This window comes from Babylonia areolata, chromosome 29 (assembly GCF_041734735.1).
Source record: "Babylonia areolata isolate BAREFJ2019XMU chromosome 29, ASM4173473v1, whole genome shotgun sequence".
In the NCBI taxonomy this organism is placed as follows: domain Eukaryota; kingdom Metazoa; phylum Mollusca; class Gastropoda; order Neogastropoda; family Buccinidae; genus Babylonia; species Babylonia areolata.
Genome location: NC_134904.1, coordinates 20,367,705 through 20,393,780, shown reverse-complemented (window position 1 = coordinate 20,393,780; position 26,076 = coordinate 20,367,705). Strand labels below are relative to the sequence as shown.

At 41.5% G+C, this 26,076-nt stretch overlaps 3 protein-coding genes across 3 annotated transcripts in view; 1 reads left to right on the top strand and 2 right to left on the bottom strand.

Moving 5' to 3' along the window:
* The first annotated feature begins 263 nt into the window (after positions 1–263).
* LOC143302220 (eukaryotic translation initiation factor 3 subunit I-like) lies at positions 264–13,552 on the top strand. The gene is made up of 9 exons (XM_076616795.1): positions 264–376; positions 2,432–2,612; positions 4,163–4,228; positions 6,224–6,373; positions 7,878–8,011; positions 10,986–11,096; positions 11,685–11,774; positions 12,443–12,609; positions 13,421–13,552. The coding sequence occupies exons 1-9, from the start codon at positions 374–376 to the stop codon at positions 13,500–13,502; spliced, it is 984 nt and encodes a 327-aa protein (XP_076472910.1). The 5' UTR covers positions 264–373; the 3' UTR covers positions 13,503–13,552.
* An 883-nt stretch (positions 13,553–14,435) lies between these two features.
* LOC143302219 (uncharacterized) lies at positions 14,436–20,213 on the bottom strand. The gene is made up of 3 exons (XM_076616794.1): positions 19,287–20,213; positions 17,745–17,916; positions 14,436–15,725 (listed from the first exon to the last, which is right to left on the bottom strand). The coding sequence occupies exons 1-3, from the start codon at positions 20,077–20,079 to the stop codon at positions 15,674–15,676; spliced, it is 1,017 nt and encodes a 338-aa protein (XP_076472909.1). The 5' UTR covers positions 20,080–20,213; the 3' UTR covers positions 14,436–15,673.
* A 1,150-nt stretch (positions 20,214–21,363) lies between these two features.
* LOC143274610 (putative ATP-dependent DNA helicase HFM1) overlaps positions 21,364–26,076 on the bottom strand; it is a gene marked incomplete at its 3' end in the record, with an annotated part of 46,208 nt that continues 41,495 nt past the window's right edge. The window contains exons 27-31 of the mRNA XM_076578478.1: positions 25,435–25,535; positions 24,499–24,594; positions 23,326–23,640; positions 22,161–22,294; positions 21,364–21,675 (exon numbers count right to left, since the gene is read on the bottom strand). Of these exons, the coding sequence (XP_076434593.1) occupies positions 21,364–21,675; positions 22,161–22,294; positions 23,326–23,640; positions 24,499–24,594; positions 25,435–25,535 (958 nt within the window). The remainder of the gene's footprint in view (positions 21,676–22,160; positions 22,295–23,325; positions 23,641–24,498; positions 24,595–25,434; positions 25,536–26,076) is intronic.

Sequence of the window (26,076 nt, the reverse complement as noted above, 5' to 3'; positions counted from 1 at the left end):
TAAAGAGCGCTTTCTCTACAGCATTTACAGAAACATTCTTCGATTTCACTTTTCTGTCGTCGCGGGCCTCTCAGTCATTTACTCAGACAGTATGCAATTCATAAAAGCTTATATTTTTCCTTGTACTGATATAGAACTAGGCATTAATTCACGTATAGATAAAAGCAGCGAACGACCAGCATTTTTGCAGTTCTTATTGTGAATTAACACGTTTTAGTTTCAATCTTCAAACAGGGATAATTGTTACTGCATAAAAAGGAAGTCCGTTTCACTCAAGAAAGCACCGGCGTGCGCAACTTCCGGAAAGTGCTCCTCTGTCCCCCCGCATGTTACATTTTATCCAGAGAAGAATCAGGAAAGACCGAATTTGAAGATGGTTTGTACTTCTTTATATCTTCCTTTTATAAATAACTCAATTGCAAACAATTATTTCTCGTTTTAAACTGTACGTGAGGTTGTGTCCAGTATTATCGAACGCAATATGTCGTCGACAGTTGGCACATGTTTGCGTGAACCACCATATTTTTCATTTTGAAAGAAACATAAATTATTTTTACATGCTGTTATAATTCATTGGGCCTATTTTAATTTCGTTCAGGAACATGAATTTATATTACCATTTTACTATATTTAAATACACACTCATACTGAATTAGGATTGGCTGTCCACATTTCTTCCTCTTTCCACTTTCGTCTCGACGGAAAAAGTAAACCTGTTAGGACATTGTAACATATGATGATTGATATATACTCTATTGTAACATATGATGATTGATATATACTCAACATTTCATCGCCTCTACTCATTTATTTACCTTCTCTACGTCATTCGAGAGGGGAAGAAATGTAGATTACATATCACAATGTTATCAACCAGAATATAAATATCAACCAGCAGACGCCGTCAACCAGAAGTGGCGTCTGCTACGTGCACTACCAGATCCAGAAGAATGGAAAAAATACAGGCGATGAAATGTGGATGTTGCCCACTTCTGTTTGTCTTTCCTGATTCGACCACCTAGGGAGATTACAGCATCCCTCCAAGTCACACACAAATCACAGCACATTTACTGATACCTTTCCACAATTTCAGAGTCTTCATTTTCTGTACTGTGAGGTGCTACAGGAAAAATACAAAAGAGATTAGATGATCATTTATTATAAAGGGTAACTGAATCAACCTGACGTGATGAGTCAAAATATAGGGAAGAAGTACTGGAAGTGGAACTTGTCAGCTGGTGTGGTCAAAACAACTTCAAACTCAATGTATCAAAAACCAAAGAATTAATTTTAGATTTCAGGAAGACCAGATCTGACCCCTTACCACTTGTCATTAAAGACAAGCAAGTAGAGATCATCAGTGACTTTAAATTTATCAGACTGATCATTTCCAACGATTTGAAATGGGAGAAAAATATGGAAAAAATTGTTAAGAAAGCACAAAAGTGCCTGTACTTTCTTCAGCGCCTCAAAAAGTTTGGAATTAAAAAAGAAATCATGGTTGATTTCTGCTGAGCAGTCATTGAAAGTGTTCTAACCTTCACTGTTACTGTTTGGTACGGAAACATTTCCAAGGCAGAAATTGCAGCCCTTAACAGAATTGTAAAAACTGCCACCAAGATTACCGGGGCTGATCTACCTTTTCTAGAACTAGTAGAAGACATATATTATAATCGGCTACTCAAAAAAGCAAAATCAATCAGTCAGGACGAATCACATCCAGCTTTTGGGGATTTTCGAGATGCTTCCCTCTGGTCGACGGTACAGAAGTATAAGGACGAAAACCAATCGCTTCGCCAATAGCTTTTTTTCCAAAGTAGTTAATGCCCTGTCTCTCGAACAAATCCAGTATCAGTATGAATAGAACTGTGCAATCAACAACCATATACCTGAAGATCTAGTCATCAGCTCCATCCATATGTAATGTGCAGCTTCTGTTCAAACATGTGTGAGTGGTTATGTGTGTTTGTTTGTGCGTGCATGTCTCTGTGTGTGTGCAGTGTGTGTATGTGTGAGTATGCACAAGTTTTTATATTGATATGCACTTGTATGTATCCTAATTTCTACTGTATCTGTGTTTGTGTATGATCTTTGATTTATGTTCGTGTCTTGTTATGTACTTTCCCCCCCTGTATTCCTTGTGACCCCGGTACACAGGGTAATAAATACACATTCTATTCTATTCTGACTCAGTAACTGCAACGACACCAGTACTTAAATAGAAATTCAAATTTTGATAGTTTGCCAGTTTGTTGTTGTTTTTTTGTTTTGTTTTTTAAAATAGTACAAAAGTGTACTGTTCCATCATCTAATCTGTATCTCTTTGTTATTGTATTGCATGTAACCTGTGTTGAAATAATCACTAAATCAGTAAAGGGTTTTCTTTTTAGTTTTTGTCTACCATAAATTGTTATGTGTTTAATGATTACAGAAGCCTATTATGCTGCATGGTCATGAGCGGTCTATCACACAAATCAAGTACAACAGAGAAGGTGACCTCATCTACTCATGTGCCAAAGATTCACAGCCGAACGTGTGGTACTCTCTCAATGGAGAACGCTTAGGCACATTCAATGGACACAATGGAGCAGTGTGGTGCATCGACGTAGACTGTATCCTTTTTTTTTTTCTTCACTGCATTTAAATTTTATCTCATCCTGCTGGACCCACTTTTTGGAGACTTGAGTTTGTTCACCTGTCTCAGTCAGCTGCTTTGCAGATGTTTGAGTTGAATTCTGGGCACTTGTATGAATACTGGAGGTAGTTTCCAGGTGGTATACATACCTCATCATTTACTACTCTCATAGTCATACTAGGTTTCATCTTTTATTGATGTGTGTGGTGGTGGTTTGTTTACTTTTGTTGTTGATCCATTAGACCAACTCTCCAGTCTTTTATAGAATCATGTTTTATTGATAAACACTATAAAAAGTATTACAGAAAAGACCTTGTTCAGAAGGTGAGGCGAAGAACCTGTAAAGTGGGTCGTAGATAGAAGACCGGAGAAGCCAGAGGAGAAGGATTCAGCAAACATATATGATATGATAGACACACACAAATTGTCTCTAATGGAAACAAATAATAATTATAATGATTGATAGTTACTTAGTACTCTATCCAGAAAATTTCTCTTTGGAGTTCACATACATAACATTACATCAAGTAAATGTATTTTGCTTATATAATGATTGATAGTTACTTAGCACTCTGTCCAGAAAATTTCTCTTTGGACTTTACATGCATAACGTTACATCAAATAAATGTATTTCGCTTGCCAGACACACTGATGAACACAAGCACATGACATCTACAGTTCACAAAGGACATATACCCTGATTCCATGCTATGTTGTTGTTTTTTTAATTAGTGCTATTGGTATTAAATACTAAAACACCTCATCCCCCACCCTCCTCCCTTTCCCTCCTGCCCCATGCTTCACCAGATGGTTTTGCACATCACCCATATAAAGTAATTTCCCTAGCCTGTTTACGTTTTCATTTTTTTGATTAATCCAGTCTGCATTTTCTTATTTTTTTACTATAACTTTGGTCAGCTCCATTTTACTTACTCTGCACTCTTTTTTTTTTTTTTTTTAACACAGGAAATGGCTCATATTTGTTTGATTTATTCAGATTTTGACAATAATGCTAAGCCACATGTAGAGGTTAGACTTTACATGCATAACGTTACATCAAATAAATGTATTTCGCTTGCCAGACACACTGATGAACACAAGCACATGACATCTACAGTTCACAAAGGACATATACCCTGATTCCATGCTATGTTGTTGTTTTTTTAATTAGTGCTATTGGTATTAAATACTAAAACACCTCATCCCCCACCCTCCTCCCTTTCCCTCCTGCCCCATGCTTCACCAGATGGTTTTGCACATCACCCATATAAAGTAATTTCCCTAGCCTGTTTACGTTTTCATTTTTTTGATTAATCCAGTCTGCATTTTCTTATTTTTTTACTATAACTTTGGTCAGCTCCATTTTACTTACTCTGCACTCTTTTTTTTTTTTTTTTAACACAGGAAATGGCTCATATTTGTTTGATTTATTCAGATTTTGACAATAATGCTAAGCCACATGTAGAGGTTAGACCTAGTGGTTTGACCTATAGAAGTTGTGTTGCGTTTTGCCTTAACCAGCTTCAGGGAACACAACAAAAGTGCTGACTGGATCTGCGGATAACTCATGCAAACTGTGGGATGCCAAGACAGGTCTGATTTTTATTTTAAATTGTTAGTCAAAATATTAAGTGATTTAATTAAAGACGTGTGTAAGTTAGACAAGTTTATAGACAGAAGTGAATGCGGTGTGTTGAGATATGATTGTCATTAACCCCTAGGCTGTCTTGCCGATGAGATAACTGGAAGGTGCAGCAGTGTATACTTCGCTGCCATGAAATTTGATAGATGAGATAACTTATCCGTGACAAATATTCAAACTTTCCTGGTTTGTATTGAGTTCATTGACAAAAAGACTGGTAGCTTTATAGCTTGGGGAATCTTTCTGGATTCTATTGATAGCTAGAAACCCCATCAACATTAGATAGTCCTTTCTTTGAACAATTTGGTTGGGTTACTGGCTGTGTTTTTACTCGCTTATCGCACACTTACTGACTTAGCAAAATGGCAACACCTGGCTCAAGCTGTGCCATTGAGGTGCACCTAAATGATCAAAATAGCTTTCTTTAGCTGATACTTAGAAAGAATTGAAGCATCGACTTGAAGAAGAAGACAGTGAGTGATAAACTTTTGTTGGATGGTGCGATAGAAAATAATGGGAGTGATGAAGAGAGACTGGCAAGATTGAAGAGTGGTGACGCTGTATAGAGCTGACTCGGGCCACATGACAATTGTGATAATTATGACCGAAACAGAAGCTGTGGGAGTGACACTCTTGGCACTGAGCCAAACCAGGTTAACTCTTTCCGGACGAAGGAATGCTCACGCATTCCTACACAAAACGTATTCGGTTTCGGACGAAGGAATGGAATAGCATTCTCCGAAAGTAAAATTCCATCATGCGCTGTACACGTGATTTTGTGATTAGCCAAGCAGAGTGCGCTATTCTGGGTCACTCCACAATCGAACAGTATGATTGGTTAGTCTATGATGTGTGGCCTGTCTCGCACACACGCTGACAAAGTCACTGACCAGTCGTCTGCTCGCGTGCCAGCCTGTCACAGTGTCAGCAAAGCGGGCTCTTCTCAAACTGTTGTGATGCGAACAAGGCGGTGACGGCAATGTTTGGGGGTTGCCGAAGTACTTGAAATGCTACAAACTGAAGGGTCGGACATTGAAGAGGTGGATGATGACGAAGAAGAAAGCGAATTTAATGCAGAAAGCGAGCAGGGTATGGTGATTCAGGGTGAAAAATTGGCATTATTTTCTACATATGGCAAAACTGTAAAAATAAGATGAGAAATTTGAATTTTTTTTATATGTAATAGCTCAACATGTAATAAACCAGTTCTGAAAGTTTCATTTTCTTACACAGTATTTTGTATTTTTTGTTATTTTTTTCCAAACCCTTACAAATGGGCCGTCTGTGGGGAAAAGCAAGGGAGAAAACTTGTCGTCCCGAGTGAGTTAAGGTGTAGATGTAGAAATAACGTAAAGGGACTGAGGGTAACTCAACTGGACAAAGTGTACTGGGTCTGAGAAGGGGAAGAGGAGGTTGGCGGAGGCCAAGGGGGTGTGGCCTTGCTGTGTTTGATAGGATCAGGTTGTGTGTACAGTTATTATCCATTTGTCCAGAAAATATTACGTTACTATGCAAATGACCAGACTTATGTTTGTGTTGAACAAGTAGAAAATCTTACCCCCAAAACCCCCACTGATTTGAAAACAATTGCATGTATTTGAAAAAATACAAAATTGGAAAACATGTGTTTTGTATTCTTTATTCATTTACCCTTCAGCGAATACATACTTTCATGTGTCTCTCTCCAATAACAAAACAAACAGAATTTTTTGAAAATATATAAAGCTGTTTTTTTTGTGAAAAAGCCGTGGCAAATAAATTTCACTTAAATCTTATTTTCCAGACAGTGAATGGATTAATGTGATGCATGGTAAATTTTTTGGAATTTCTGGTACTTGTGTCTGGTTTAATACTCTTGTGATCACTAAGGTTACTGTCTTTCCGCATTTAAAAACAAAGAAAATGAGGTATTAAATGCATGTCTCAATATAAGCTTTGTTCTCCAGGAGTGAATATCAGCACCCTGGAAACGAGAACAGCTGTGAGAAGCTGTGGCTTCTCCTACAGTGGCAACTACATCATGCTGACCACTGACAAAACCATGGGCTTTCCCTGCGAGGTTTTGGTCTACGACATCCGGGATGACACACAGATGTGTGAGTATGATACAGAGACATTGCTGTGATGATAGCAGGTTCCTTGGGTCCCAGGATCATTGGGAAGATGGTCCTTGGTGATAGGCCCTCTGGTGTCTGTGTAGGCCGATTCCTGAGCGATACACATTTCTGTGTGACATTGTCGTTCAAGACATTGCTATTGGGCTGGGAGAAATACATTTGTGGGCATACATTATTTAACCTTTTGACTGCTAAACCTGGGGGCCATGTGGTTATCACTTTTTACTGCATTCCCTGTTGTTTGATACTTTTCAGTTGAGTAACTGATTTAATTGAACAAACTACAAAGGCAATGCAATCCCAAGAGGAACAAGTCCAAATAAAGAATGATAACTGACATCCTGAGCTGTCAGCTCTGTCTTCATTTCAGTGAGGTGACAGCCCTTCACTGACATCCAGACCTGTGATCTCTGTCTTATGTCAGTGAGGTGACAGCCCTTCACTGACCACCTGACCTGTAAGCTCAGTCTTATGTCAGTGAGGTGACAGCCCTTCACTGACACCCTGACCTGTAAGCTCAGTCTTATGTCAGTGAAGTGACAGCCCTTCTTAAAAAAAATAATGAGTATACATACTCATAAGCAGCAGTCAAGGGTTTAAAATCAGACGGTTTAAAATCAAGGGTTTAAAAGCTGACGATTATCTAGTTTGATCTAGTTTATGTCAGTCAAGGATTTTTAGTGGTACACACAATGGTTTTTGTTAAGTTATATTGTCAAAACCAGCTATGGTGATACTATTACTAGAAGTAATAGCACTCACTTGGCCTCTGTATATGTTCATCACTCCATTCTTTTCAGTCACTCTATAACCAGGTTATGGTTGGCATTGCTGACATGATATGACTTCTTGTTTTTCAAGGAAGCAGCGTGGCAGAATTGGTAAGCACAGGACGTGTGATCCAGTGTTCACCAGTGATCAGGGTTCGAGGCCCCATTTTGGCATGGTGGTGTGTCCTTAGGAAAGGCACTTTACTCTGATTTTCCTTACTCCACCCAGTTGTGAATGGGTACTTGGCTTGGGTTAGGGAAAGTTAAAACTGTGGAAAGAGAGAATGGGGTCCTGCCTTCCTGTGCTAAGCTCTTGACGCAGTGAATAAGAAAATCACTGCCCTGGTGGCTCTGATGGCTTTAGGACCTTTAACCTGTCAACCTTAACTCATTCTAGTATATTTCTACTGCACAGCTATATGCCTGCTACAGCTGCCCAGGACCAGCCCTACATGAGACCACTGCAGAAAAAAATGGGTGAAAATCGAAGGAAATTTGTTGATTTTATAAGTTGAACAAAGCTTCATTTTTTTGCTTCCGGAATCTGTAAACAGTTCAGTTTAGAATGCCAACTGTACCAAGTAAGAATAAACGAAATTAGAATAGTGTGTTGGTACAAGAATACTCGTACCTGGTCCACAGGGGAAGTGATAATGGTACGAGTTAACACGTACCTGGAGTAGAATGAGTTAACTTTTTTTCTGTGGTTGCAGTGAACGGAGAGCCCCTACAGCGTATCACGCTGCCCACCACAGAGGCCAAGATCACCTCCGCCGTGTGGGCCGATCTGGATGATCTCATTCTGACTGGCCATGAGAATGGGGAATGCAAACAGTTCGAAGTCAAAGTAAGTTGCCTCAGGATCTCTCGGCATCAGACGATTCTTACACTTCAGGCCTTTCTGGTACCAAGCGGTGGAAACATTGCTAGAAAACTATGAAGCAAAAAATGAACTGTGTGGATTAATTTGGGTTTCTTTAGTGTTTTGTGGGTGTTGTTTTTGGGGGGTTTTGTGGGTGTTTTTTTGTTGTTGTTTTTTTTGTGAATGTTGATACTTGATGTTGTATGCATCAAGTGATTCAGCTTTCCAAGGATTGTTTTTAACTTGCCACTTTCATCTGTTTTCATTGTGTAGATGTTTTTGTGTCACAGTCTGGTACATTTATACCATTACAATAGCATTTAATAGCTCTCTCTAAAAAAAATAATAAAAAAATAAAGTAAAAACCATTATCAGTCTAATAGCCACTGAATAGGAGAGTGAAAACCTGGGAAACCCTGATTTCCTTGGGAATAGACTGATTAAAGATGAATACTGGAAAAAAAAAAAATTCTGAGTGAGATTTGTAAACTAATACAAGATGGTTAATGCACATCAGTGAACTCTTAGAAACAACAGTGTTCTTGGCAGTATTCAGTAGAAATCCTTGAATGATGAACAAAACAAATACATAAATGAATTTAAACAAGAACAAAAAGAAAAAGAGTATGTGCCACAGGATTATGGTAACACATTCTCCCCTGTGAGAGCAGTCAAAATTTTACACAGAGGAATATGTTATGACAGGAGAGCAATTTTACAATGTTGTCCATTTACAGAATAATGCAGAGTAAACAGCACAGTACAAGAAACACTGACTCACAGACATGAAGCCAGTTGATATTATATCGCCTCTTCTATAACTTCTGAGTATAAGGTGGCATATAGGTCAGTCTGTAAAGTGTAAGTGACTTGGAACTAACTTCCATTATGGTTAGCCATTATGTTTGTGTATGCAGTCTTATCTTGCTTTTTTTTTTTTTTTTTTTTTTTAATTTCAGCTTTTGTTCCCTCCCCATTGCTCTCTCCCCTCACTGTGTGTTACAAGTGTTGTGTGTTGGGAGTGACAGCATGTATCCCTCCCTCTGTGTGTTACAAGTGTTGTGTGTTGGGAGTGACAGCATGTATCCCTCCCTCTGTGTGTTACAAGTGTTGTGTGTTGGGAGTGACAGCATGTATCCCTCCCTCCCTCTGTGTGTTACAAGTGTTGTGTGTTGGGAGTGACAGCATGTATCCCTCCCTCCCTCTGTGTGTTACAAGTGTTGTGTGTTGGGAGTGACAGCATGTATCCCTCCCTCCCTCTGTGTGTTACAAGTGTTGTGTGTTGAGAGTGACAGCATGTATCCCTCCCTCCCTCTGTGTGTTACAAGTGTTTTGTGTTGAGAGTGACAGCATGTATCCCTCCCTCTGTGTTACAAGTGTTGTGTGTTGGAGTGACAGCATGTATCCCTCCCTCTGTGTGTTACAAGTGTTGTGTGTTGGGAGTGACAGCATGTATCCCTCCCTCTGTGTTACAAGTGTTGTGTGTTGGAGTGACAGCATGTATCCCTCCCTCCCTCTGTGTGTTACAAGTGTTGTGTGTTGAGAGTGACAGCATGTATCCCTCCCTCTGTGTTACAAGTGTTGTGTGTTGAGAGTGACAGCATGTATCCCTCCCTCTGTGTTACAAGTGTTGTGTGTTGGAGTGACAGCATGTATCCCTCCCTCTGTGTGTTGCAAGTGTTGTGTGTTGGGAGTGACAGCATGTATCCCTCCCTCTGTGTGTTACAAGTGTTGTATGTTAGAGGGACAGCATGTATCCCTCCCACTGTGTGTTACAAGTGTTGTGTGTTGGAGTGACAGCATGTATCCCTCCCTCTGTGTTGCAAGTGTTGTGTGTTGGGAGTGACAGCATGTATCCCTCCCTCTGTGTGTTACAAGTGTTGTGTGTTGGGAGTGACAGCATGCATCCCTCCCTCTGTGTTAAAAGTGTTGTTTGTTGGGAGTGACAGCATGTATCCCTCCCTCTGTGTTAAAAGTGTTGTTTGTTGGGAGTGACAGCATGTATCCCTCCCTCTGTGTGTTACAAGTGTTGTGTGTTGGGAGTGACAGCATGTATCCCTCCCTCCCTCTGTGTGTTACAAGTGTTGTGTGTTGAGAGTGACAGCATGTATCCCTCCCTCTGTGTTACAAGTGTTGTGTGTTGGGAGTGACAGCATGTATCCCTCCCTCTGTGTGTTACAAGTGTTGTGTGTTGGGAGTGACAGCATGTATCCCTCCCTCTGTGTGTTACAAGTGTTGTGTGTTGAGAGTGACAGCATGTATCCCTCCCTCTGTGTGTTACAAGTGTTGTGTGTTGGGAGTGACAGCATGTATCCCTCCCTCCCTCTGTGTGTTACAAGTGTTGTGTGTTGAGAGTGACAGCATGTATCCCTCCCTCTGTGTTACAAGTGTTGTGTGTTGAGAGTGACAGCATGTATCCCTCCCTCTGTGTTACAAGTGTTGTGTGTTGGAGTGACAGCATGTATCCCTCCCTCTGTGTGTTGCAAGTGTTGTGTGTTGGGAGTGACAGCATGTATCCCTCCCTCTGTGTGTTACAAGTGTTGTATGTTAGAGGGACAGCATGTATCCCTCCCACTGTGTGTTACAAGTGTTGTGTGTTGGAGTGACAGCATGTATCCCTCCCTCTGTGTTGCAAGTGTTGTGTGTTGGGAGTGACAGCATGTATCCCTCCCTCTGTGTTAAAAGTGTTGTTTGTTGGGAGTGACAGCATGTATCCCTCCCTCTTTCAGTCTTTGTTGGTTACAAGTGTTGTGTGTTGGGAGTGACAGCATGTATCCCTCCCTGTGTGTATGTTTGTTATAAGTGTGTGTCTAGGACTTTACTAAGAATGACAGCATGTTTTTGTTGTTTTTTTTCATAAAAGTGTAAAACAGTACTTCAACTACACCATTACCTCTTCCTTAGACACGTACACAATGGATTTTCTAGACAGTGAAGGGTACTGCCTGTTGTCTTTCAGACTGGCGACATGATCAACTCCTGCAGGGAGCACGGAAAGCAGATCAATGACATCCAGCTGTCCAAAGATGGCAACTGGTTTATCACTGCCTCCAAGGACTTCACATCGAAGGTAAGCTCTTTTGCTACCACCTCCTCACAAGCCTCCGAGTGACAGTATATGCACACACATGCAGGCACACACACACACTCACATACACACACACAGACACAGCCTCGCACAATATTGGACGAGCGCACACACACACACGCACACACACACACTACGCAACACTGTGCTGTGCTATGCAACACTACACTACATTACACAACACTGCACTGCACTGCATCGCACTGCACTACACTACACTACACTACACTACACTACACTACACTTTTGTAAATTGATTCCTAAGTTCGACTGTTTAGATTCAGATCACATACATTACACAACACTTCACAACACAACACTGCACTGCACTGCACTACACTACACTACACTACACTTTCGTAAAGTGATTCCTAAGTTCGACTGTTTAGATTCAGATCACATATATATTCCAAAATCTAGGAAATCACTCACAGAAAGATAGTATTGTGTGCAGACTATCAGCCTTTTATTTAGTCACACTTTCCTCTCTCTCTCTCTCTCTCTCTCTCTGGATACATGATTCCACATGTTCAGAGCCACAGAAAGCCACGTTCTGTTTTATCATTGCAGCTGTTTGACATGCAAACGATGGATCCACTGAAGACCTTCAAGACAGAAAGACCCGTCAACTCAGCCTCTTTATCGCCACTCTTCGACCATGTGAGTGTTTGCTACAGTACAGATTGGCAAACACTGATGTGTGAACATTGAGAAATGATCTGCCAGGAGCTGTGCTCTCTTTTCTTGATGTGTGCATTTCACCTCTCAAATGTAGATTTTTTTTTTTCTTTTTTTTTTTTCTTTTTTCTCCAACCACATGTGTGGATACTAAATAGCACACCGAAGCCAGGTAAGAATCTTTCTCCTGGCTGTGTGAGGCAAATTCTCTTTTTATAGCATCAGTATGTGTAACAGGTCTTTGGATGATACATGTAACATGGTATTGTCAACAGATTATGCACTGTGGATGATGTGTATGACAGTTTGTTGTCGAACAGGTTGTGGACAGTTTATTGTCTATGACTGTTTTGTCAACAGTGTGTTGAGGATGGATGATACATTTGACTCTCTGTAAACAGGTTGTGGACTTTGGATGATGTGTATGACGATGTATTGTCAACAGTCTGTGGACTCTGGATGATGTGTATGACAGTGTTTTGTCAACAGTCTGTGGACTGGATGATATGTATGACAATTTTTGTCAACAGTTTGTGGACTACAGACTATATGTATGACATTGCATTGTCAACAGCAGGGTGTCAGTGATATGTATAATGTATTGTGGTTGTTGGCTGCGAATGATGTGTTTGACAATGTGTTGTCCACAGGTTGTGTTGGGAGGCGGTCAAGAAGCCATGTCTGTCACCACAACGTCCACCAAGATCGGAAAGTTTGATGCTCGGTTCTTCCATCTGGTGTTTGAGGAGGAATTTGGGAGTGTAAAAGGACACTTCGGGCCCATCAACAGTCTCTCCTTCCACCCCGATGGAAAGAGGTATGCACTGAAGAGTTCTCTGAGTAACATTTGTGTTGAAATGAGATTAGTGATCATTATTAACACTGATCTGAGTACTTAGAAGAAGAAAAAAAAACCAAAACATTGTTTAAATTGGCAGTTCCAGGCTGTTCCTGTCTGGACTGAACATGCTTGTGAAAATTGTTTCACCTGTTTATGTTGTTCAGATTTACTTAGACTGTGAAGGGGAACCTTAATTGAGAACCTTGATTGAGAATATGGAAATGGGACATGGAAGTTTTTTGTTACGTAATAGGACTGTATTCATGTTTATACATGATAGAAATATAGTCATCTTCTGGGTTTGAGAACAGTTACGATGCTGTTTCTATTTCTGGCTGAAGGAAAATTCAGTAAAGCTCAGTGAGGGGTTAACCTGTCATGTAGACAGTATGGCCTAACTGCAGTATGGCTGGTTAACCAGTCATGTTGCTAGTAAACAGGTTCAGAAAGAAATGATTTGGCGGTTGGATATTAGAGCAATACACAATCATCATGCCATCCAGTGCTTTACTAAAACTTTTCTTTTTTGATAAATAAATATTGATAGCTTGAAATAAATGCCTCATGCTCTTTGCTTTCTCACTTGTAACATTTGTGAAGTCATGGATGATAGGATTGGTAAAAAGGTTTTGTTGTTGTTTTCACTTGTGAATTGGTTGACAGGAAGGGGGGTGGGGGGGAGCACCATGCAAGGTACCATTCATTCTTTCCATTCATCCTACACAATTTACTTCTTGCCGTGAAAATATTCAGGAAAAAAAGTGACATGAATGTTTTTGTGTTACAGCTACAGCAGTGGTGGAGAGGATGGCTACGTCAGAGTGCACTACTTTGATCAGACCTACTTGGACTTTAAATTTGAGTATTAGTTCTTTGTGCTGGCACTCCTGACATTTCAACATTAAAATGGAGCACTGTGTCGGATGAAGTTTTAATTGTGCTTGAGTGAATGTGCATGCGAGGATGAAATACAGATCGATGTGGAGGACAGAGCTTTGCAACAGGTGGACACTGTCAAAGTACACATCTTCAGAACTTTATTTGAGACAAAGCAGAGCAACTTCATTCACACTCTCAAACAACAAGGTCAAATGGTAAACAACTGGTAACACACCAACTGCAAAATACTTAATGTGAAAACTGTAACAGTTAAAGGTTCAGACCTCAGATTTCATAGTATCAAGCCTTACCAGTGTTAATTCCATTATAATTCATACTCTGGGCTGTCAGCATGAAGCTTGCTAACTGCACAGAGGCATTCAGAAGCTAAATCCAATTCTAACATCCACAATTCATGTCATATCCGATTTAGCCATATTTAGAAAGTGTTGTATTTCTTGCTGACTTGTCAGTTCTTTCTGTTACTTTATAAATTAACTGAATAAATGAATCATACAGAGAGAATGTCCAGAATGACAGGTGGTTGGGTTGTTGTTTTTTGTTGTTGGTTTTTTGTTGTTGGTTTTTTTTATTTTGGAGGGGGGGGGGGTATATATTAAAACTTATCTTTTCTACATTTTACACTGTGGTCCACGGTGATATAATTGTGTGAAAAGAAAGGTAAGATTAAAAATTATTTCCTGAAATGGCTGATAAGACACTGTCCAGTCAGAGTTTATGAAACTATTTTCAGTGTGGTGACATCAGCTCTTTTTGAGATGATTATCTACAGTTTCTGAAGTATTGAGAAAAAAAAGGAGGAAATTTAGACAACACATGTATGTACACATGCGGCGGAGATACTGGACTTACAAGAGAAATAAAACTTTTTTTTTTTTTTTTGCAATGAAGCTCATGGACTCATGACAATTATTAACGATTGTTTCTCCTTCACCATTTGAACTGGTGTGATTGTGTTTCTAAAACATCTGTACAGACAAGGAGAGAATAAGGCATTTGTGTGTGAATTCTGTTTCATCTGTTTTTATACACTGTAACAATTGTAATTACAATGGGTATAGAAGATTCAAGTAAATGCATTAGCAAAAATAACATTAAGCAAATAACAACTCAGAATGTTAGTTTGAATTATGTCTTGTGACAGAAATGTTAAACTATGTGAATGTAATGTTGTCAAGGTGATTTTGCATACACCATAAAACTGAATTGCAATTAATTCCTTCTCTTTTTTTTTTCTTCTTTTTTTTTCCCCTTCTTTTTGATAAACAATCTGTTTCTTTTAAGGGGAAACAGCACACATACCTCATCAGTTGTTGTTTTTTTGGATTCTGTTAGCGTCCATTTATGTAGGTCCTGTTGTAATTTTATTTATCAGATTTTGCAAGCATGACTCCAGTTTAGCTGTAAAGTGTGCTGTTGTTGGCCTAATTATCAAATCACGCAAGCATGGCTTTGGATTAGTAAATGGGATAGCCCTACATTGTCAGCCTGTCATATTTTCATATCCACTCATCATTTATTATCACTTATATCTGATGATGAAAATATTCAGTGTTAATTGACATTAACCATAATCGTCAGCATGACTTTATCATTTGTAAGTGAAGGCCTTGTCAACACTTGTTCAAGATATAAGTATTGCTTATCCCATCATACAGCTGATAATAATGGAGCTTTTTTTTAGCAAAGTAAATGCTCCATCATACAACCGATACTAATGGAGTCTTTTTAGCCAGATAAATGTTTTTGAAATTTTTCTTTTATTTTTCAACAATGCAGCTGATTCATGCCAATTATAGATTTTATCATTCTTGTTTTATTGAACAAGTACCATTATTAGCTTTTTCTTCTTGAAAATCTCAAATCGGGATTATTTCTAACTTTTTTGTTACTTCTTATTTGCTGACATTAAAATATGAATTAATGCACCCAAAAATAGTTATATATTCCAAATGGCTGCTTTACCTTTTCTTCAGTTAAGGACTGATTATTACAGTTTTCTTTATAGAAAAATGAAACTTAAAGATAACACTGTCATGAAACACCACAAGTGGAACAAAGTGTGTGATGATGAGGAATATTGGCAGTGAAGACAGTTCCCCTAGGACAATGTCACAGGTCAGTCAGAGGACTACTGCAGTCAGAAGATGTCTTGCAGAAGATTTGCTGTCGTAATGGACTGAGCACAAGCCCTGAAACAGATCATCACTTGTTAAACAGTTCATTTAATTAAACATGACAGGAGTGACTCTCCTCTCCTTTTCAGCGGTTCATAACAACCTGAAGTCAGTGATGTGTCTGTGCTTTGTGTCTGAGTGTTTCTTCTGCTCAGTTGCTGATGAATATCTGTACGCAAAATTTCTTGCCGGTTTTTGTTTATTTGTTATTTTACTCACTGTTTGTCTGTCCTCAAATTGTTTTGTTTTTTTCTGGGTTTTTTTTCTTGTAAAACCTTTATTTCAAATTGTCATCAATATATCAAATGGTAATATGTACATGGTTTCATGAGAATTAGAAATACAAAGAAAAAAAAAACAACCACCTGAAAATATGAACTTTTCTTCTGCTGTTGTCTTAGAGTATCATCCAGTCATGAGTTATTGCTGTGTACATTCCTTCTGTTACGTGGATGGATGTGTTTCCATGCAAAAGTAGATAACATGCTTTCAGTTGTAGGGCACAGTGGCTAATGCCAGTCCTCAGTCTGGTGGGCGGTAAGGTGGATCAAACCCCTTCCCAAGCTTTATGGGCTGGGGGCAGGGAGTATGGGGGTCAGGAGTCTGGAGGGAAGGGGGCCTTTCACTCTGACTGGCACCAGCCAAAGGCTGTGTTGCACAAGTGATCTTTGAAGCGCTAAGATTTTCCTGTGTCGATTCTTATTTCCATAGACTAAGAAAAGGCTTACCACAAAGCAATCAGCGTTGCTAAAGATTTATTTGTGCAACCCAGCCTGGGACTGAGTGTGCTGTAGACTCAAAACAGAACCACTGGTGTCAGACTATCATTGTATTATTACTCTTTGTCACAACATATTTCTGTGTGAACTTCAGGGAGAGAGCTTCGCTACAGTGCAGTAATCCTGTTTCCTCCTGGATCCATTTGTCAGGAATGTGTAGCTTTTTATTCCTAATCACTGCTGCTGTGTCAGAATCTCTTGGGCCGGGATGATGTTGGTATATTGTAAATAAATAAAGAGGTAATTATGATAAAAATGAGGATAAAGTGTGAATCAGTCATGCAGTCCCTATGTTGTATTTTTTATGCGGGGTGGGAGACTCCAGGGAGTGGTTGACAGAGATATTAGACATACAACTAGCTGCCGTAGGGAAGTGATTACAGTTACGGATTGATTGCTAGGAGGAGCTGGTTCTATTCCCAGCAAAGGTAGTGGGATTTTTCCGGCCCTTGGCTGACGTGAGTGTGCTATGGGCTTAAATGGGAAAACTGAAACCACACAGCTGAGTATTATCTTCACAGATGCGTCTTGGGGTGTGTTGCTCAATTTCCTGACCAGCATTGCAAGTGATTACCCTCTTGGGCCTGGTTAATGCTAGGACATCATGATAGGCAGTGTAGAGTGCTGCCTTGTCACATAGTTTTGGCGTACAGCCTTGTCACATTGTCTCAGAATGGACCCCCATAGCAGCATCGTCATCATTAGTCATCAATACAGCAAAAATTGTTCCCAAATTTTGTGTACTTTCATTTCCTTCTCTCATGGTGACCTCAGTTTCAACCACCAACCCCTACCCCCTACCCTTCCACTTCATGTTTGGGGGAGTTCCTGTCAGAGTCTTCAGTGTCAGTAGATCCATGGGTGAATGTCGTTGGAGATGTGTGGTCACGGTCTCCTCTTGGTGGGACACTCCTCAGTCTGGCTCTGTGACTAAGTGATCGTCATCAGTAGGTCTGTTGGGTTTAACAGGTAATGTCCTGTGTGTGTTAAATCAGAGCAGGCACTACTGAAAGAACATCACCAAAGTGACTAAGCAGCAGTGCAGGGTCTCCTCTGGTGTGTGGCCATCTGATGACCTATCACTGACAGTTCCAAGTGGACTGCTGGCACTGGGACTGTGACAGACAAAGCCGGATGTGGATGTGTTTAGGAGACTGATAATGAGCGGCATGACAGTAATGCCACTGAAATGTTGCTGATGATGAGGCAGCGGAAAAAAATGCCAATGTGCCATTAAATGAATAAAATAATTCACCTGCTGTTTCGGAGAGCAGCCACATTTGGCACCATGCCTTTGACCATTGGAGAGGTGATGCCAACAGGTCTGTACTGTGCAGATGATGTTTCAGGTCCCTCTGGTCGTCGTGGTTCTGGCAGGAGTGGCTGTGACCAGGAGTCTCCCGCTCCCTCAGAGGACTCTTGGGTATCTACACAGCAGCACACTTGTGGCCTTCCTCAACATTAGCACATGTAATCAATTATTGTAACCACACAGCAACACACACTTGTGGCCTTCCTCAACATTAGCACATGTAATCGATTATTGTAACCACACAGCAACACACACTTGTGGCCTTCCTCAACATTAGCATATGTAATTGATTATTGTAACCACACAGCAACACACACTTGTGGCCTTCCTCAACATTAGCACATGTAATCGATTATTGTAACCACACAGCAACACACACTTGTGGCCTTCCTCAACATTAGCACATGTAATCGATTATTGTAACCACACAGCATTCGGATGAGATGATAAACCGAGGTCCCGTGTGCAGCATGCACTTAGCGCACATAAAAGAACCCACGGCAACAGAAGGGTTGTTCCTGGCAAAATTCTGTAGAAAAATCCAACTGGATAGGAAAAACAAATAAAACTGTATGCAGGAAAAAAATATATATATAAATGTGTGGCGCTGTAGTGTAGCGACGCGCTCTCCCTGGGGAGAGCAGCCCGAATTTCACACAAAGAAATCTGTTGTGATAAAAAGAAATACAAATACAACACACACATGTGGCATTCCTCAACATTAGTACATATGATTACTTTAACCACACAGCAACACTCCCATTAATATACAGCTGTGTCCTTCCTCAACATAAGCATAAGATTATAGTATACAGCTGTCCTTCCTCAACATAAGCATAAGATTATAGAAACCACACATTAACACACACCTGTGTCCTTCCTCAACATTAGTACAATACTATAACTACACAGCAACATGCGCATTAATAAATACCAGTGTCTTTCCTCAACATTAACACAATTATTGTAACCACACAGCAACACACACATTTACATACGCCTGTGTCTCTTAACATTAGTTCACAATTATTTAATGTTTTCACCGTACAGATACAGACTGTTTATTCTGCACCATCATCAATCATATATCCATGCAAACCCAAGACATACTGACATTGATTCATGTTACTGGTCTTACTTCTTCAGCATTCCCAAACTGGTCTTACAAAATGTCTATTCTGCACTGTCCAGCATCTTAGTAAACCTAAGACATACTTTCCAGATTCATGTGAACTTCTCTTCATCCACAACACACTGATTTTACTCGTCTGTGCAATAAAATATCACTGCAGAACAAAGTATGCACACCTTTGACTAAGTTGAAAATAGAGGTGTTCCTTGTCTTCATCCACAACACACTGATTTTACTCATATAGTTCATTCTATCTGTGCAATAAGATACCACTGTAGAACCAAGTATACAAGCCTTTGACAAAGTAGAAAATACGGGTGTACCTACTACAGCCCAACAAATCTGTGTCTCACCTTGGTTCCCCATGACCTCCCTGCTGGTCTGGTACAGCTGTAAGTGTTCCCACCCAAATCCAGACTGACCGCCCACATTCTCTTTGCCAACCAGACCCCTTTCTTCAGCCTTAGGTTCTGGGGACTGATGCCCACATGCCACAGGTTCTTCTCTGTTGAAAAAGGGTGATGGATCTCTCAACTTCATTGTGTCCTCCTCCAGATCACACGTGTCTGAGCTCACTGTGTTTTCCACTTTTAATGCAGGGGGCACGTTCTCTCTTTTTCTCTGCTGGTCAGGGAGCAGCACGTCTGGACCCATTTGAAGACCAGGACACACTGCAGCAGAGTCTGCAAGGTGTGACCCTGAAGGAGGCACCGCATACAGCGCTCTATTTTCATGATGTATGCTGGATGAGTTATGACCTGATCTAGGAACGGCTGCAGCGTAACTGCCTGTGCCACCAACCTGGGGAGCGGCCACCACTGAGTTTGCGCTGATCCACATGTTTGGGTCAGGCATTGGACAGCCACTGGTGCTGGCAAGAGGATCACCGGTGCTGGTGACTAGGTTTGTTCTCTCCCTGGAGCAAATGTTTCTGCTGGTAAACGGATATGTACCCACCCAGGAGCAACTGGCAACTGGATATGTACCCACCATGGAGCAAATGTCGTTAGTAACTGGATTTGTACCTGCCCTGGAGCAACTGGCAACTAGGTCTACACCCACCATAGAGCGAACATTACTGCTGGCAGCTGGATTGGTGGTTGCCTTTGAGCAGCTATTGATGCTTTCAGTTGGGTTGGGTTTCATCCATGAACAGCCCTGTGTTCTGACTGATGGATTTGTATGTGCCCTTGAACAGTCTGTGGTCCTGACTGCTGGATTTGGTGCCCTTGAACAGTCTGTGGTCCTGACTGCTGGATTTGGTGCCCTTGAACAGTCTGTGGTCCTGACTGATGGATTTGGTACCCTTGAACAGTCTGTGGTCCTGACTGCTGGATTTGGTGCCCTTGAACAGCCCTGTGTTCTGACTGCTGGATTTGGTGCCCTTGAACAGTCTGTGGTCCTGACTGCTGGATTTGGTGCCCTTGAACAGTCTGTGGTCCTGACTGCTGGATTTGGTGCCCTTGAACAGTCTGTGGTCCTGACTGCTGGATTTGGTGCCCTTGAACAGTCTGTGGTCCTGACTGCTGGATTTGGTGCCCTTGAACAGTCTGTGGTCCTGACTGCTGGATTTGGTGCCCTTGAACAGTCTGTGGTCCTGACTGCTGGATTTGGTGCCCTTGAACAGTCTGTGGTCCTGACTGCTGGATTTGGTGCCCTTGAACAGTCTGTGGTCCTGACTGCTGGATTTGGTGCCCTTGAACAGTCTGTGGTCCTGACTGCTGGATTTGGTGCCCTTGAACAGTCTGTGGTCCTGACTGCTGGATTTGGTGCCCTTGAACAGTCTGTGGTCCTGACTGCTGGATTTGGTGCCCTTGAACAGTCTGTGGTCCTGACTGCTGGATTTGGTGCCCTTGAACAGTCTGTGGTCCTGACTGCTGGATTTGGTGCCCTTGAACAGTCTGTGGTCCTGACTGCTGGATTTGGTGCCCTTGAACAGTCTGTGGTCCTGACTGCTGGATTTGGTGCCCTTGAACAGTCTGTGGTCCTGACTGCTGGATTTGGTGCCCTTGAACAGTCTGTGGTCCTGACTGCTGGATTTGGTGCCCTTGAACAGTCTGTGGTCCTGACTGCTGGATTTGGTGCCCTTGAACAGTCTGTGGTTCTGACTGATGGATTTGGTGCCCTTGAACAGTCTGTGGTCCTGACTGCTGGATTTGGTGCCCTTGAACAGTCTGTGGTCCTGACCGCTGGATTTGGTGCCCTTGAACAGTCTGTGGTCCTGACTGCTGGATTTGGTGCCCTTGAACAGTCTGTGGTCCTGACTGCTGGATTTGGTGCCCTTGAACAGTCTGTGGTCCTGACTGCTGGATTTGGTGCCCTTGAACAGTCTGTGGTCCTGACTGCTGGATTTGGTGCCCTTGAACAGTCTGTGGTCCTGACTGCTGGATTTGGTGCCCTTGAACAGTCTGTGGTCCTGACTGCTGGATTTGGTGCCCTTGAACAGTCTGTGGTCCTGACTGCTGGATTTGGTGCCCTTGAACAGTCTGTGGTCCTGACTGCTGGATTTGTACTTGTTCTTGAACAACCATTGGTTCTGACAGTAGATCCTGTATCTATACTTGAGCAGCCCACAGTGGGTGTGACTGTCTGTGTCTGACTGGTGGGGAACAATGTCTGTTTATCTCCTCTAACTCCCGCCACACCACACATCATTTCTCTGTTGCCCGGTGAAGGAACTAGTTTGTCTTCTGATGAAACCTGATTTCTTGATTCTGAGACACCAGTCTTGCTGTCTGTTTTCTGTAACGGGTTATGAAATAGTCATTTTTGAATAATGAAAATCACAGTATGCAAGCAAGCACAGCAACTCAAATTCAAATTGAACTGTCACACATGGAAGACATGTTTATTTCTTTCTAATTCAAATGACTTTCTTTCATTTTGTGTAAAATAACAGCAGATGACACACATTCAAACTAATATGTCACTTACAGAAGACATGTATATTTCATTCTAATTCAAATGACTTTCTTTCAGTTTGTTTCAAATAACTTTTTTTCAAACATCCAGTTTGGAATGGGCGTTAAATGGAGGTCTCATGCTTAACACAGCACATAATCACAAAGAACATAAGGTGAATAAACATGCATAAATTGACAGCTGAATATGAACTGGAAACCTGTCTGGACTTTCAACACTACTAATTCTCCATGCCAGTACTTCAGACAATGAAATGAGTACCTGTTCAATACTACATTACCTGTACCTGTATGACAGTATCTTACCTTTGGGGCCTTGGCTGGAGGTTCGTCAAAGTCACTTTCATCCCAGAAATCATCCACCAGGTCACCCCAGGGCTCTGTCAGGAGGTTCACTTCAGGACTCAGGTTTTCTTCTTCCCATGACATGGCTGGAAGGTCTGAAATGTATGACTGTCAGTTGTGTCATGTTGTGACCATCAGAACAGCAGAGGAGGCAACTGCTGTCCCAACTATCTGGGCTAGAATTTGATTATAGTGGAGAGTGTCTTGCCCAAGTTACATCCTCACTTTCAGGACAGTCAGTGTTGGGATGGTTCCCAAAGGTCAACTAGCCCCCAAGGCTGCAGCACTAGGAGCCCGTGCAATCTTGCCTCCTAGTTTGAGAGTCATAGTCCTTCACAAAAGACGAAGCTGTTAATGACTTCCCACTGCAATGGAGAAACCATTGATAAAACAGCTCTCACTTTGCTGTTGGCCCAACTGTGAGCTTATGTCAGTCTGTGATGTAAACTGAGCACTGGTCTGAAATACATCTGACTGATAATAAATCGCATGGATCTTTTCATCAGGGTATGCACTGAGATACTGAATGGTTCAAAAACACATCCACTAGACAATGGGGTTGATCCTGTTACCACTGGTCTCTATCAGAAACTTGAAGAACCCATACATTTTTTCCAGCTTTGACCCACACACATGTATCCAGCCGGCCTCAAAAGCGTCAACAATCTCTCACAGCCTACAAACAAAAAAAGAAATCTATTTGAGTAAGACTGATAACAATATCTAGCTTTGAAATTATAACAAGAAAAATTATATTACAATTTGTGACTGCGAAACACAAGGGACAGGCTCAACAGCCCAATGGTGAAATCATTAGACTTTCACTGTGAAGGTCCTGTGAGGGGGACTGTTTGTGTGTGTGCGTGTGTGAGTGTGTGTGTGTGTGTGTGTGTGGATGTGTGTGTGCATGTGTGTATGTGTGTGTGTGCATGTGTATGTGTGTGTGTGTGTGTATGTGTGCGTGTGTGTATGTGTGTCTGTGCATGTGTGTGTGTGCGTGTGTGGATGTGTGTGTATGTGTGTGTGTGTGTGCTTTATTTTGATTTTTGTTTTGTCTCTTTACCTTTGTCTTGATGTTTATATATTCTTTTAATGAAAACTTTGAACTGGGAAAGACATTTCTCACTTTGCAGCCTGTTCTGCCCACGCACGTCTGGCAGTGTAGCGGGCTGTTGTAGGGGTGTACATGTCCCCTTCCTGTCGTGGGTCAGCTTTTCCATGAGTGCGGGCCCTGTGTAGTGGAACTGCTGCAGTTTGAAGTGCATCACGTCCAGCTGCTGCTGGATCTTGCTGTCGGCCTTCTGTCCCCGCAGGGTGCCACTCTGTCTGCCTCCCCTCTGACCTTCACCCTTCTGACCTTGGCCCTTCTGGTGCTGCCCTGACCCCGCTGGTGTGGGTTTGCCTCTTTTGGTCAGCTGCATCGCCGTGCTGTCTGTGTTGTCTACAATGACAAATTGTACTTGTGCATTTAAACTACACATTTCTAAGGGGTGTCTATAATCATAGAAGTGAATATATCTTAAATCAAGCAACTACTGCCATGGCAGAACTGGTCAGGCACTAGATTTCTGATCCAGAGTTCACCAGTGGTCTGGGTTCAATGACTCATTTCGGCATGGTACTGTGTCCTTGGAAAGGCATTCTACACTGATTTTTCTTCACTCCACCCAGGCGTTATTGGGTAACTGACTTCATTTGGGAAAGGTTAAAATGGTGGAGAGGAGAGGAATCAGCAAATCCCCCCAAAAAATAAATACAAGAACAGACATATATTAAATGTCTATGCTTTTCTTATGTCATCTTTTTATCAGCAAACACGTGAACAATTTCTCTTCCAGTCATGACAAAATATCTTTGTATTTGTATTTCTCTTTTTTTTTCTTTTTTTTTCTATTTCTTTTTATCACAACAGATTTCTCTGTGTGAAATTCGGGCTGCTCTCGCCAGGGAAAGCGCGTCGCTATACTACAGCGCCACCCATTTTTTTGTATTTTTTCCTGCGTGTAGTTTTATTTGTTTTTCCTATCGAAGTGGATTTTTCTACAGAATTTTGCCAGGAACAATCCTTTTGTCGCCATGGGTTCTTTTACGTGCGCTAAGTGCTTGATGCACACGGGACCTCGGTTTATCTTCTCATCCGAATGACTAGCGTCCAGACCACCACTCAAGGTCTAGTGGAGGGGGAGAAAATATTGGCGGCTGAGCCGTGATTCGAACCAGCATTCTCTCGCTTCCTAGGCGGACGCGTTACCTCTAAGCCATCACTCCACTATAGGCATAGGTACATAAAGCAGCCGACCTGATTCTGCAGAAGTCTGTGCATTCTTCAGAAGCCTGTGAGGATGGTAGATGGACGTATAGAAAGGCTGGTACTCTGTGTGAATGTCCAGACCCACTGAAAACAGAAAAATTACAATCATCCATTATTCATGAACATCTGAGGGACTGCCATCATCAGTGTTAGAGTTATGTGGCAGAAGCTTCATGTTCTTCATTACTGAGGAAGTATTCATTCAGATATCAAAGAAAGAAAATGGTCTTATATTAATACATACTAAAGTCATTATCAGGACCAAAGTCAAATAAATGAACTCATGTAACTGCTAGAATATATTCTCAGATGAAATGGCATGTCATCCACCTTTTCATCAATTGAACTTGATAGCAAGCTCCTTCCAGAGTTGTTTATAATTTAAAAAAGAAACATTTAAAGAAAAAGAATGATATCTGAGATGACAGTGAGTGATTAAATCAGTCACACCAGCTAGTGTCTCTTTAGGACAGGGAATATCGTTAAAAGATAGGGAAAATATACAAGACTTATTGTAGAGGAAACGGACATGCTGGCAAGTGATTTATTGACTTGGCTGGCTGTCATTCTGCAGTTCTGGAAAGCAGCAGTTCTGGCACATTCTATAGCAGTGACTGATTGTTGACAGGGAGAGGCACTCACAAAAACATTTCCCAAACACAACAGACCTCATGCAGTCATTCAGACACAAATAGGAAAAGAAACTGCACTGGGGAAATGAATCCCCAACACCCAAAATCACATATACATTCAATTCTTCAATGTAATTCAGCAAAAAAATCAATAAATTTCAAACTGCCTATGACATGAACAACATCAATAGCAACAACAAAACCGAATTTCCCTCATTGATGTAATAAAAATGATGCATGAAAATAAACAGATAAATAATCTGTTTTATCCAAACTAAGTGCAGCAAGATACCCCAGTCAAGACTGATGAGCCCCACGTGCAAAATGGACCCCGCCAGTGCTCGTCTGACGTCCACTCTACGTCGCCATACCTGGGACAGCAGCATTCTGTCCCTGCACACACACGTTTCACTGATACACAGCAGTCAGGATGTAGCAGCATTCTGTCCCTGCACACACACGTTTCACTGATACACAGCAGTCAGGATGTAGCAGCATTCTGTCCCTGCACACACACGTTTCACTGATACACAGCAGTCAGGATGTAGCAGCATTCTGTCCCTGCACACACACGTTTCACTGATACACAGCAGTCAGGATGTAGCAGCATTCTGTCCCTGCACACACACGTTTCACTGATACACGGCAGTCAGGATGTAGCAGCATTCTGTCCCAGCGCACACACGTTTCACTGATACACAGCAGTCAGGATGTAGCAGCATTCTGTCCCTGCACACACACGTTTCACTGATACACAGCAGTCAGGATGTAGCAGCATTCTGTCCCTGCACACACACGTTTCACTGATACACGGCAGTCAGGATGTAGCAGCATTCTGTCCCTGCGCACACACGTTTCACTGATACACAGCAGTCAGGATGTAGCAGCATTCTGTCCCTGCACACACACGTTTCACTGATACACAGCAGTCAGG